Source organism: Ciconia boyciana, chromosome 16 (assembly GCF_034638445.1).
Source record: "Ciconia boyciana chromosome 16, ASM3463844v1, whole genome shotgun sequence".
Lineage (NCBI taxonomy): Eukaryota > Metazoa > Chordata > Aves > Ciconiiformes > Ciconiidae > Ciconia > Ciconia boyciana.
The window spans coordinates 7713987-7725287 of record NC_132949.1 but is presented as its reverse complement, the minus strand read 5'-3'; the positions used below and the strand labels follow the sequence as shown (position 1 = coordinate 7725287).

Sequence of the window (11301 nt, the reverse complement as noted above, 5' to 3'; positions counted from 1 at the left end):
CTGGAGCTTTTAATGTGCTGTGGAGCTGGTGCGTGAAAGGTTTGTTGTGAGGAGCTGTCAGGGCCGGAGGATGCTTAGGACCCAGGGGCAGCGCTGGAGAGCCTGGCTGCCTGGGCTTGGAGGAGCTCCTGCCTCCCCGGCCGGGACTTCTCAGGTGTCCTGGTACGGCAGCGCTGTGCGAGGCCAGCTGGGCCCTCCTGGCAGCTCCCCCTTCCCCACGTCCATGCCCATCCTCTGAGCCCTCCTGGGCACCCATGCGCTCGCCCAGGGACTACTCCACACCATGAATGACCAGTACCACCGAGCAGCCCGGGACGGCTACCTGGACCTCCTGAAGGAAGCCACCAAGAAGGACCTGAACTCACCGGACGAGGATGGCATGACCCCGACCCTATGGGCCGCCTACCACGGCAACCTGGACGCCCTGCGCCTCATTGTCAGCAGAGGGTGAGCGTTGGCGAATGCACGGTGCTGGTCCCAGGGGACAGAATAGCTCGGAGCCCATCTTTCCCCCTTCCCTGCTTACAGGTCAGCATGGGTGCAGATGCCCCACAAAACGATGGCTTCTGTCCATAACACCCCCCCCCATCCTCCCCTCTGTTATTTTTCTCTCCTTGTGGTGCTTTGAGTCTAATCCAACGCTCCTGTTAACTGCTCTGTGTTTTCCCAGCTCCTCTGACCCTATAACTACCCCGTGACTCTGCTCCTGCCCCAAACCCTGCTTGTAGCTCCCCAGGTGGGGCTGGGTCCCCCCCTGCACCCCTGCAAGTGCTTTTGCAGTCAGGTCCTGTAAAGACAGGCAGAGCCGAAGTGTAGCACATTGGGTCACTGCCACGAAAAAAGCCCTTTTAAATGAGGGGGCAGAGGGAATAACTGCTCCTTCTGTCCCAAGAAATGCTCACATAGAGAGATGTGTGCAGTGCCAGCTGGCAGTGACACTTCTCTGTTTTACCCAGAGTGAGGTCTGAATATGTGACCCTGGGGCAGTCTGTCGTGCACCTGGAGCCCGGGAAATTCAGGAGCAGGTTCCCCAGGAGCAGATTTCTTTAAGCCCAGTCTCCCCCGCGGGGACTGCTCGATGCTGATGTGGCTCTCGGTCCCTCACCCTGGGCTGCCAAATCTGAGGGTCTCTGGCTCTGTAAGCGTGGATGTGGTGGAGAGAGGGGAGTGGGATTGAGGGGGCTTGTCAGGCTGGAGGGCTCTACATCTTGGTGTCGGGGAACTGTACAAGAAGGTCTGTGCTAAGGCAAGAGCTGCCATACCTAGTTCCTTCCTGAGCAGTACGTGGCTCTCCTGTTCTTACCAACCTCCTGAAGGAGCACGTCCCAGTGCTTCCTTCCCACTCTTGCTTTTCTGAGCACCTCATATAAAGGCATCCAAGGTGGGGTGGCCTCTGCCTTGTGCTGAGAGATTGGTGGTGCCGCTGATTTTTATTTCTTTCTTTCTCATATTAAGGAATCGTGCTGGGGTCAGCAGCCTGGATGTACATTGTGCCTCTTTGGAAGGGCTTTGCTGCTCCACATTGGGTTGGGGCTCGGTGGGGCTGTCAACTCCCAAGCAGGGATTTTCTGCGTGCACCCTAGGCTGTGTTTGCAGCTCTTGTACCCCATCGGCCATGTCTCCACTGTGCCTGTTCCTGGGCTCTCAGCATCTCCTGGTACTCTGGTCTGCTTATGCAAAATATTCAGCTGGCTCCCCTGGCCCCGGCCAGCTGTACTTACAGGCAGAGCTCCCCTACACATTGCTGTCCTTCTGTAAAACATTTTCTTTGCAGATCCTGGGGTCAGAAAGGCTGTGTACAGAGTCACTTTGAAAAGTCCTTGAGTGCCTGGCGCAATAGGAGTGTGCCCAGGAAAAGATGATTTCAGAGTCTGGAGGGGAGAGCGCAAGACGTTACTCCGAGTGGTGCATCCTAGGATGCTCCTGGGCTGAGAACCCTGTGATGGGGCTGTGTGACTTACTGGGTACCTCCTAGGGGAGGCTGTGACCAGCAGAAACCTTCTCTGAGCTCCTGCTGGGAGGGGAATCGCCACCCAGGGCCAGAAAGATAAAGGCAGGAGCTCTGGGGATGAGACCCCGAAGCCAGAAATGGTTCCAAAGACCCTTTGACGGCCAAAAAGTCAGTCTGAAAGGCCCATGCTGTGGGGCATTCATCCACGGCATGAGCCTTTCAGACCAACTTTATATCTCTTTATATCATTATATCTCCTTATATTACCCGCCTCTATCACAGGACACCCCGCAGCACCGCTGCCTGCCCTGCCGATCCATGCATCCAAGCCAGCAGCTTCTGCCTCTCCACGAAGCCCAAGGGCTGCTTTTCCATGGAGTGGCCCCTTTTATAAATTCATATTGGATTAAAAGGTCCTTGTGGGCTCAATCATGTCCAAGTGCAGCTTGGCTGCTGTTTAATTAACAGCCTAATATACATTTGTTCCTGACAGGGAAAATAGCCTGGCAAAAGCCCAGTGCCCTTTACGTGATGGATGGTGGAGCAAAGTGTGTGTCTGTGGGGCTGCAGGATGCGTTTACATCTGTGCATTCATCTCCATGTGTCAGATCCTTGCCCAGGACCATGCAGAGATCAGCGAAGCCTCCTTGCCCCGCCGCTCAGCTCGGTGCAGAGGCAGGCACACCTCTGCTCCCTGGACTGGCTTTGGGTCTGCGAGAGGCAGGAAAGCCCCAGCCTGGGGACAAGGGTGACACAGGGGAAATCATGCAGGCCCCAGGACAGCCCGTGGGCAGACCCTGTAATTTTCTGCTAGCGCTTAGGACGATGTGCAATGGTATTTAAGTCTTGTTCAGAGGTGAAACTTAATTCTGTATTGGATATGTTACTATTACACCTGCACTATAACAATTGGGAGGCAAAAGGGAGGACCCCCGAGTGTCCCAAAATGTCAGGGCATTTCTCTCTCACCTCTGCTGTCAAAATATTCCTCCTTCGGCACAGAGAGCCCTGCACTGCGAGGCAGGAGAGTGTGGGACCGCGGCATGGAGCAGTGCCTGGGGGAGCAGAGGCTTCAGAGCTGGGCCAGCTCCATGCAGGGATGGGGTGTGAGGCAGCTTCAGGGTCTGAGGGGGCTGGTTAGCCTCCAACTGTGCAAGGGGATGCCAAGGCACAGGGGATGATGGGGGAGTTTTGGAGCAGCAAGAAACACTGACTCCTTGCTAGCACTGGGCAGTGGTACTGGTGCCCAGACAAGCCGGGAGATTGAGCGCTGGGGCCAGGGTGTTACGAAACGTTCTAGCAAGGCTGGCCAGAGGCACCCTGAGAAAGCAGGGCTGTGCCGAGCAGTGCGACGAGGGAGAGGGGCTGCTAGGGGCAAAAATCACGGCTCTGATCATCGTGCCCCGCTGCAGGCCAGGCTGATGGACGCTTAGGATTATCTAGGCTCTGTCATCAGTGAAGGAGCCTCATTCACATACTTGCATGTTCGGGAGATTGTGGTGTAGGGCTGAAATGGGGAGGGGGAAAGAAAGTATAATAAATCCCTTGAGTGATCCTTGAGAAAAGTTCGTCGTCTCAACTCACACAGAAGGGGCAACGAAGACGGCTTATTGCTCTGTCCATAACAGCCGGTGATGTGTCTGTGCCTCTGTGCCACCTTTGCATGGGGATGGAGAGAGGATTTGGGATGGAGGGATCCTTCTTCTTTGCAACACAAAAAGCCTTTTTCTTCCTCCTGGCTGGGCTCCAGCGAGGGAAGCAAACTCAATTAACATGACGGCTGGGAAAAGGCAGGCTAACTGGCATTTAGTATTGCTGCTTTTCAGAGGCAGTAATTCTTCGGCGTGTTTCGTTATTAACTGCTGTGGCAGTGGCGGGCATCAGTCCAACTCCAGTTAACCATGGGTCTGGGGGCCTCGGCTGGGAGCGGCCAGGACTTTCTTGCCTTGGAGTGGACCACAGGAGAGGTGAGGATGTGTCTTTCTGCTAGACAGGTCTGCAGTCAGCTTTGTCACCCAACGTTTCTTTGCAGAGGTGTGCCTCAGTTTCCCTTCTTACAAAAATGGGGGTCATGGATGCTTTGGATGCTAATGGCAGAGGGTGAGAGTGTCTCAGCAGTGGGTTGGAGGGGACGAGATGGCTCCTGGCATCGGCCAGGCTGCTTGAGGGAGTTGCATCACCCTGGCTGGGCAGGGTTGCAGCGGAGGTTGCAGCAAGGCACGTGAAGGTGATGTGCATCCTCTGCATGCCACGGGGCTGATGGCCATGTGGGTGCCAGGTGCAGCGTGGCCGTGTTGGTGGGGACCTTCCCCTGGGTGATGACCTCCTGGGAAGGTGAAGGAGCAGGGTGGAGTGTTGTCACAGCTTCGTCGCTTCCGGCACCTGAGCAGGCTGCTTGGAGTCAGCGTGAGATCTGGGCATGGCGAAGTGCTGAGCCAGTAGACGTGCCCCTAGGCACTACCACGGTACAGCCAGCGTTAATAATCACCAGTAACAATAACTGCTAGCCTAGCTTTTTGCTGGTGCAAGAGGCAGAGAGCCCTGATACGAACCTCACCTACAGCATCTGTGCTGGATTTTCGGGGATCTGAACTTGGAGAAAAGCTGAATCCTTCACCTACCACCACCTGGACAAAGCTTGGGATACAGGACCCAAGGCTCTGCTCTGGGTCCAAAAACTCATCTTTTCTGCTCATTTCTAGGCTTTGCTTGGGTCATTGCCCTGACTGGCTATGCTGAAGCTGGTGGGTTTTTTTCCTCGAGCCATAAATGATTTTTTCCTCTTCTTACATCCAGAAACGTTTTATGGGAGCCAGAGATACTCTGCACCCAGCCAGCTCCTGGTCCAAGGGCCCGATCCTTCATGCACACCCATGAGCTAGGGGCTGAGCCAGCCCATTGCTATCAGAGGAACTTCACACGTGCAGCCAGGGAAGGACGTATGTAAGTGCTGGTGGATTCCCCGGCTAATTGGGATCCTATAAGAGAAGTGGAGGGGAAAAACCGGCAGGAAGGGGGTGAGTGTGCCTGTCACGGTGCAAACGCAATGACTCAGGAGATGCACATGTCCACCTAAGGGGCTCAATTAACAGTGTTTTTAATAATGATTATTACAGGAGTTGACTCAGCACTCGAAAACGCTTTGAAGTTGAGAAGTGCTGCACTTCACACCTGTTATTAAAATATGTTCCCACTTAGTGGACCCTGCAGTCAGCATCTCCTCATGTGTAGTGCCCTGGAGGTGAAGTTTTGCTTGGACAGACACCTGCCAGAGGGAGGGCCTCATGTTTATTATCTGTGCTGGATCAAACACCTCTACTTTGCAAGTTGCCGTTCTTCTTTCCTTCTGATGCATTTTTAGCACCTGCGGCAGACATTTATAGGGCAAAGGGACCTCGAGATCTAATTTTGCTCTAATACTCTTGTTTCTAGACAGTGGAAATGTCAAGGGAAAGCTGGTTTTGATGCTCTTTCCCCTCACTTATTCTCTGAGGTGGTAAAAAGCATGAGGAAAGTAGACCTTCAAATATGAAGCCCCCAAGACCTTCCTGGCTTTGCTCTTTGCCACCCGAACCAGACAGACATGAGAATGGGCTCTGAGATGTACTTTATGGATCAAGCATCCATACGCTCGGCTTGGGGAGCAAGATTGTTTCTGGTGAGTCCACTGCTAAGTCACTGCCCAAATCATGAGTCCATGTACATGTTGGGACCCTCGTAGTGCGCTGAATCATCTGCCTGCACGTGTCGGGCACACATATGCCATTCAGAGCGCACACAAACAAACAAACAACCCTTCACGCACTGGAGTCCCGCCACCAGCACCGGCAGTTGCAGTTTCACTGGCTCTTTAATCCAGCTCCATCAATAATTTACTCCTGTCTTGAAATTCATCAAATATTTATCCTCCCCATGAATTTCCCAGCCTGGACATGTCACTATGAGGGTAGAGGCGAGGGCTGGGGAGTTACAGCTCCTGGAAACTCGGCATTGCCAGGGTACCGGCAGCTTCCTCCTCTCCTGCTGGCTTCATGGCTCCTCAATCCTGTGATCTCCTGCCCTTCTCCTCCCTAGCACCCATCTCTGAAGCCTTTCTGTGCTTCTATGAGAGATGTTGAAGGCTCTGGATACAAAGTCCTGCAGTTTTTGTGGGTCTTTTTGGCCCTTACACAGTTTTGAGCCTTTTGACTAACTGTTGCTGAATTTGCCAGCAGGCTCAATGTTGTAGTTACTAAGTTTCTACAAGTTTTGTGAAAATATGTGTGTGGTAGAGAGCAACTGCTGATGCTTCCACAAGGGAAAAGCTGAGTGGACCTCGTAGCAGCTCTTGGGGAACGCAGCCGGGATTATTCTGGGTCCAAATAATCTCCAGCGTAATCTCTGGATGCCATCTTTATTGCTTCTGCCTTTTGCAGAATCATTTCCCTTCAGTATTACATAGCTGAGATGTCGGCAAAGCCTGCGGATTGCGAACTAGACATCACACTGGCCGGGTGGCTCTGCTCCGGCTCCGCTGTTCCCTGAACAGCAGCGTCCAGAGCAGGCAGCAGGGAGACTGCCTGCGGTATGGGAGGGTGGATGTGCCGGACAAGGCTGTCGCCGGGTCTTGTGCATGGGCACTAGTGATGAAGATGCAAAGCTGGCAGGGGAAGAAAGTCCCTCAGCTCCTGTGATCTCCATGCTCTTTCTCTGAAGTAGTTTTCAGGCTCTTTCAAGTGAGACAAGCACAGAGCATGAGGGGTTTCGGAGAGGGTTCTGGGCTCTGCTGCTCCCAGCTCTTGTCAACACAGGTCCTAAAGCAGCAAGGAGTAAAGTAATGTGGGCTGAAGGTCTCAAGTGTGCATTCGCCTTCCAGACTTCTAGTGTCACCAAGGCTTGGAGCTGGGGTCCTTGTGGCAGAGGGACAGTGCTCGGTTCGTCTAGAGCTCATTGAAAGGGTGGTACAGAAACGGGGAGGAGCTGTGCTGAGCCAGAGCTCTGCCAGAGCCCTGCTGCCCGCAGGGAGTTGCTCTTGAGGGTGGTGGAGCTGCACAGCCTTAACAAAAGGCTTTGCCTTATCCATGTGCAGGAAGGGAGAGCACCTTGTTGACAGATACTGCTGCCGGCTGCATATCATTAGCACATGCACTCGGGCGAAAGCTGGTGCCAGCAGGGGTGTGAATTATCTCTTGTTTCAGCAGATCATAAATACAGAGGATTGTCAGGAGGACAGACTTCCCTTCAGTCCTAGGTTTGTGTCCATCCCATCATGGGAGGCAGGAGATGTGGGCAAGCGGTTATGCCCCATCAGCAGCTTGCTGCGTCTGGCACGGTGTGAGAAGAGATGCTAATGGCATTAGTTGAGTGTCCAGCTCTTGAGGAGAGTAGAAACCTAATCTCCACTTTCTCTGAAACTGGATTCTCAGGATGTGCTAATACCAATGTGCTTCAAGCCATGCAATCGAAACCAAGCGTGGTACAGCAAAAACCCCCACAAAACCCCAACCCCGAGGCCAATGCCAGCAACTTTGCTGTTATTCTCTCCCGACTATGTGCCCTCTTGTGCCCTGAATTCCCCCGGGCACCAATGAACAGGAGGGTGGGAAGGCGCAACAGCTGGTGGGTTTCAGAACCAATGCTGAAGATGGCCGTTTCATGGTGGTGCTACCATCATGGTGGGAACACGTGGTGTCCCACACAAGATGTGGTGTATGGAGAGGTATTTTGGGATGTCTTTCTATGGAATCTGAATGAAGCCAAGATCTGAAGATCAAATCTGACTAGCACTTAATAGGATGCTTGAGATTTGAAATTTTATAACAAGTTGAGCTAGAATCAGCTCCCTGTCTCAGTTCTGGGCTATTGAGAATCTGGCTTGAGTCCCTCCAAAACTCAGTTTGATGCAGGAACATTGTCTCCTGAGAGCTAAATTCCAGTCACGGGAATAATTACAGACTTGTGTGTCAGCCATGTCAGCGGTACTCCCCTCCAGAAGACCCCCTCAAAATTAAGCTGTTGGGGCTGGAGGCATGTAGCTTCATATTTTGAGGAAGCAACAGTTTATGGTGCTGATTTGCCCCTGTACAACTGGGAATATCTCAGTAGAGTCTGCCAACCATGCCTGTGTGCTAACTCATTGTTTTTCTTGCTGTCTAGGGGCGATCCAGACAAATGTGACATCTGGGGGAACACCCCTCTCCACCTGGCAGCAGCCAATGGCCACCTGAACTGCCTTTCCTTCCTCATCTCTTTTGGGGCCAACATCTGGTGCCTGGACAATGACTACCACACCCCGCTGGATATGGCAGCCATGAAAGGGCACATGGAGTGTGTGCGATACCTGGACTCTATTGCTGCCAAACAGAGCAGCCTCAACCCCAAGCTGGTGAGCAAACTGAAGGACAAGGCCTTTCGGGATGCAGAGCGGCGGATTAAGGACTGTGTGAAGCTGCAGAAGAAGCACCACGAAAGGATGGAGAAACGGTACAGAAAGGAGATGTTGGATAACTCGGATACCATGAGCTTCTCCAGCTATTCGAGTAGCACCTTAAGCAAGAAGTTCCAACACATGTCTATGGTGACTTCCCTGCCATACTCACAAGCCACCATCCATGGCACAGCCAAGGGAAAGACTAAAATACAAAAGAAGCTAGAAAAGAAGAAGCAGGTGGACGGGACGTTCAAGATCTACGAGGATGGGAGGAAAAGCGTGCGGTCTCTGTCTGGTCTGCAGCTGGGGAATGACGTCATGTTTGTGAAGCAGGGCACATACGCCAGCCCCAAGGAGTGGACTCGGCGTAATATCAGAGACATGTTCCTCATGGATGAAGACACTGTCTCCCGTGCCATAAGTGACCCGGGCTTGCACATGGACTCGGCCCACTCGGAAGTCAGCACCGACTCTGGCCACGACTCCTTGTTCAACCGCCCTGGGCTGGGCACCATGGTGTTCCGGCGCAACTACGTCAGCAGTGGGCTTTTTGGGATCGGCCGGGAGGACGCTGGCACGCCGGGTGAAGACAACGCAGATGGGGTAGGTGTCAAACTGCGGAGCCGCCTGCAGCGCTCGCCAAGTCTCAATGATAGCATTGGCAGTGCCAACAGCCTGCAGGAGAGGAACGCGGAGGAGCTACCCTGGGACGAGGTGGAGCTGGGCTTAGATGATGATGATGAACCAGACACCAGCCCCTTGGAGACTTTTCTGGCTTCCCTGCACATGTTTGAATTCATCTCCATCTTGAAGAAGGAAAAGATAGACTTGGAGGCCCTTATGCTATGTTCAGACAATGACCTGAAGAGCATCAATATCCCATTGGGCCCCAGGAAGAAGATTGTGGATGCCATCCAGAGGAGACGGCAAACTCTGGAGAAGCCAGATGTCATTGTAGACACTGAACTGTAAGTAGGAGACGGGGCCTCTGAGCGATTAAACCCTTCAGCAGGTGGAGATGTGGATAATGTAAGGTCTTGTTTTCAACCCACTTGGAAGAGTAGAAGTCCAGGTAACCTCAGTGCTTCTGTGTGAGGGCAAATTCCTGCTCGTGTGGAAACGATGAGAGTTCGGAGAGGTGGCGATAGCGTTAGTTCATTACTCAACAGCCCTAATGTGGCTGGGCAGGATGTGAAGCCTTTGTTTTGTTTCATAACCTATATGAATGCAGGCTGCACTGTGGTCTGATTCTTCTGAGTCCCTGTAGCTGGGATTTTCAACCACACTCAGGCTTGTCTTGACTTTTCACCTTTTGAAGGCGTTAGGAAATCAACCGCAATTCCTGGTGGGAGCAGGCTGACAGCAGTGCCCAGTGCATTGGGAATCCTTCCCCCAAATGCTTGAGATCTTACTCAGACCTTTGGAGACTGCGTATCTGGGTTGGAGTTGTTGCTGTTTTATGGTGTTTCCAGGGTTTGATTGGTTTGGTTCGAAGGACTGCATGCTTGCCATAGAAGTGAAGGGAAGGCACTAGTGTGGATCTCCCCACTGTCACATCCGCTGACACCCCAGTCCACTGTATTGTTCAGGCTTCCCAGCCCTCAAATATCTGTGTGCTGCTTGCTGGTTTTACAGGCTTTCAGTACAGCTCAGTCTTGGGTCCTCAGGGTGCTGATAGATTTTTTTTTTTTTCTTTTCTCTTTCCCTTTGCAGATAGCAGCATCATAATTTTATTTTTTTTTAATGATCGAGAAACAAACCCAGTTCTAAGTTGCCAGAAAACACAAGCCAGAGACTCTCTTCTTGGGGCAGCCGAAAGCTACAGCCATCCCCACCAGTCCCTCTGGACTGCCCTCCTGCTCCCCTGCTCTGCTCCCTGGCTGTGCAATGCTCCCGGGTGGTACCTGGTACGGAGGGACGACTGCTGCGTTCAGACCAGGCAGCTCCAGCCTGCCAACCTTGAAGGGACAACGGTCACCTGCTCGCTGGAGGAACAAGTGTGCTGCCCAGCTGGCTAGGACACTGTGCCGATCACGGGCTGAGGGACCACACGAAGCCATGAACAGAAGGAGATACTTGACGGTATTTTCAAAGGGATGCAAAATAAATAATTACACCCATTCTTTCTTGAGCAAGTGCTTGATTTGGGATTTGGGCTGGAGGAGCAGGGGGATGGGGAGTCCTGGCCTCTCTCCTGGTTCTTGGCTGCTCTGGTACAGTGTTTAACGCTGTGTTTTTGGAAGGGAGTTTTGATTACTGTGGTTTGGGGCTGTTCAGCTTGGACGTGCCAGCCCTGACTTCTGCCAGCAGGTGCCCAGTGTGTCTGTGAGTCCAGTCTGTGCTGTCTTGAGTGTGACAATCCAAAATGAAGATGGTGTTTTAAATGTGTTGGTAGTTGTATTCCAGTGCGCTGGTCAAATGGCTGTCCCAGGGAAGCAGCGTTTTTGCCGTATCTCTCCAGGGCACTGAGCTGCATAAGCAGTTTGTGTGCAAAGGGCCTGGACTTTTGCCTCCAGGAGCTTCCCAGGACCAAGCACAGCACCAGGCTGCAGCCCAGAGCCTATTCCAAGCATCCCTGATACATCAGCACTCAAAACAAAACACAGTCCAGCTCCAAACCATAGCATTAGTTGTTTTCCACAGACTCATCGCATCTCTCACTAACCATTGCACTTGCTTTCTGAGCCCTCAGCTCCAGCTCCGCTGCACTATTTTACATACACGATCTACGGGCAGCTCCTGGGTGGCAGGATTGTTTCTGGGGTGCAGCAGCGGGCTGGGGACCTGCAGCCTCCCCTGATCTCCCAGTGACATATCCTAATGGGAGAGAGTCAACAGCCCCTTGCCATGGGGTGCTGGCAACGTGCCTGTTCAGGCTGTGGTGCAAACTACCAGATCAGAGAAATGCCGCATGGTGTTACTGGTACTGCTTATCTAGCCC

General features: G+C 52.8%; 1 protein-coding gene across 1 annotated transcript; it reads left to right on the top strand.

The window, feature by feature from the left end:
* The first annotated feature begins 283 nt into the window (after window positions 1-283).
* Window positions 284-9332, top strand: USH1G (USH1 protein network component sans). The gene is made up of 2 exons (XM_072881336.1): window positions 284-447; window positions 8087-9332. Exons 1-2 carry the CDS (start codon window positions 284-286, stop codon window positions 9330-9332), a joined length of 1410 nt encoding a protein of 469 aa, XP_072737437.1.
* Window positions 9333-11301: the final 1969 nt, after the last annotated feature.